Source organism: Geospiza fortis, unplaced genomic scaffold (assembly GCF_000277835.1).
Source record: "Geospiza fortis unplaced genomic scaffold, GeoFor_1.0 scaffold432, whole genome shotgun sequence".
Lineage (NCBI taxonomy): Eukaryota > Metazoa > Chordata > Aves > Passeriformes > Thraupidae > Geospiza > Geospiza fortis.
The window spans coordinates 1,658,523-1,658,790 of record NW_005054436.1 but is presented as its reverse complement, the minus strand read 5'-3'; the positions used below and the strand labels follow the sequence as shown (position 1 = coordinate 1,658,790).

At 68.3% G+C, this 268-nt stretch overlaps 1 protein-coding gene across 1 annotated transcript in view; it reads left to right on the top strand.

Annotated features, from left to right (window-relative positions):
* KIAA1522 (KIAA1522 ortholog) overlaps positions 1 to 264 on the top strand; it is a gene marked incomplete at its 3' end in the record, with an annotated part of 5,554 nt that extends 5,290 nt beyond the window's left edge. Inside the window, exon 8 of the mRNA XM_031062041.1 lies at positions 4 to 264. Within this exon, the coding sequence (XP_030917901.1) occupies positions 4 to 264 (261 nt within the window). The remainder of the gene's footprint in view (positions 1 to 3) is intronic.
* Between the last annotated feature and the right edge of the window lie 4 nt (positions 265 to 268).

Genomic DNA, 268 nt, shown 5'->3' with positions numbered 1-268 from the left:
CAGAGTGGGACGCCCACACTGCCCACCAAGGGCTTGGGACCCCCAGCCGTGTCCCCGGGCAAGTCTCAGCCCCAGAAGCCAGGCAGGGTCTGCTCCCTGCAGTCGCCTGCGCTCTCCGTGTCCTCCTCCCTCACCTCCATCTCCTCCTCGGCCTCGGACCCGACCCCCCCTGAGGTGCTGACCACTCGCTCAGACCGGTTCATCATCCCACCGCACCCCAAGGTTCCTGCTCCCTTTTCCCCTCCACCCACCAAGCCCCAGCAGCCCC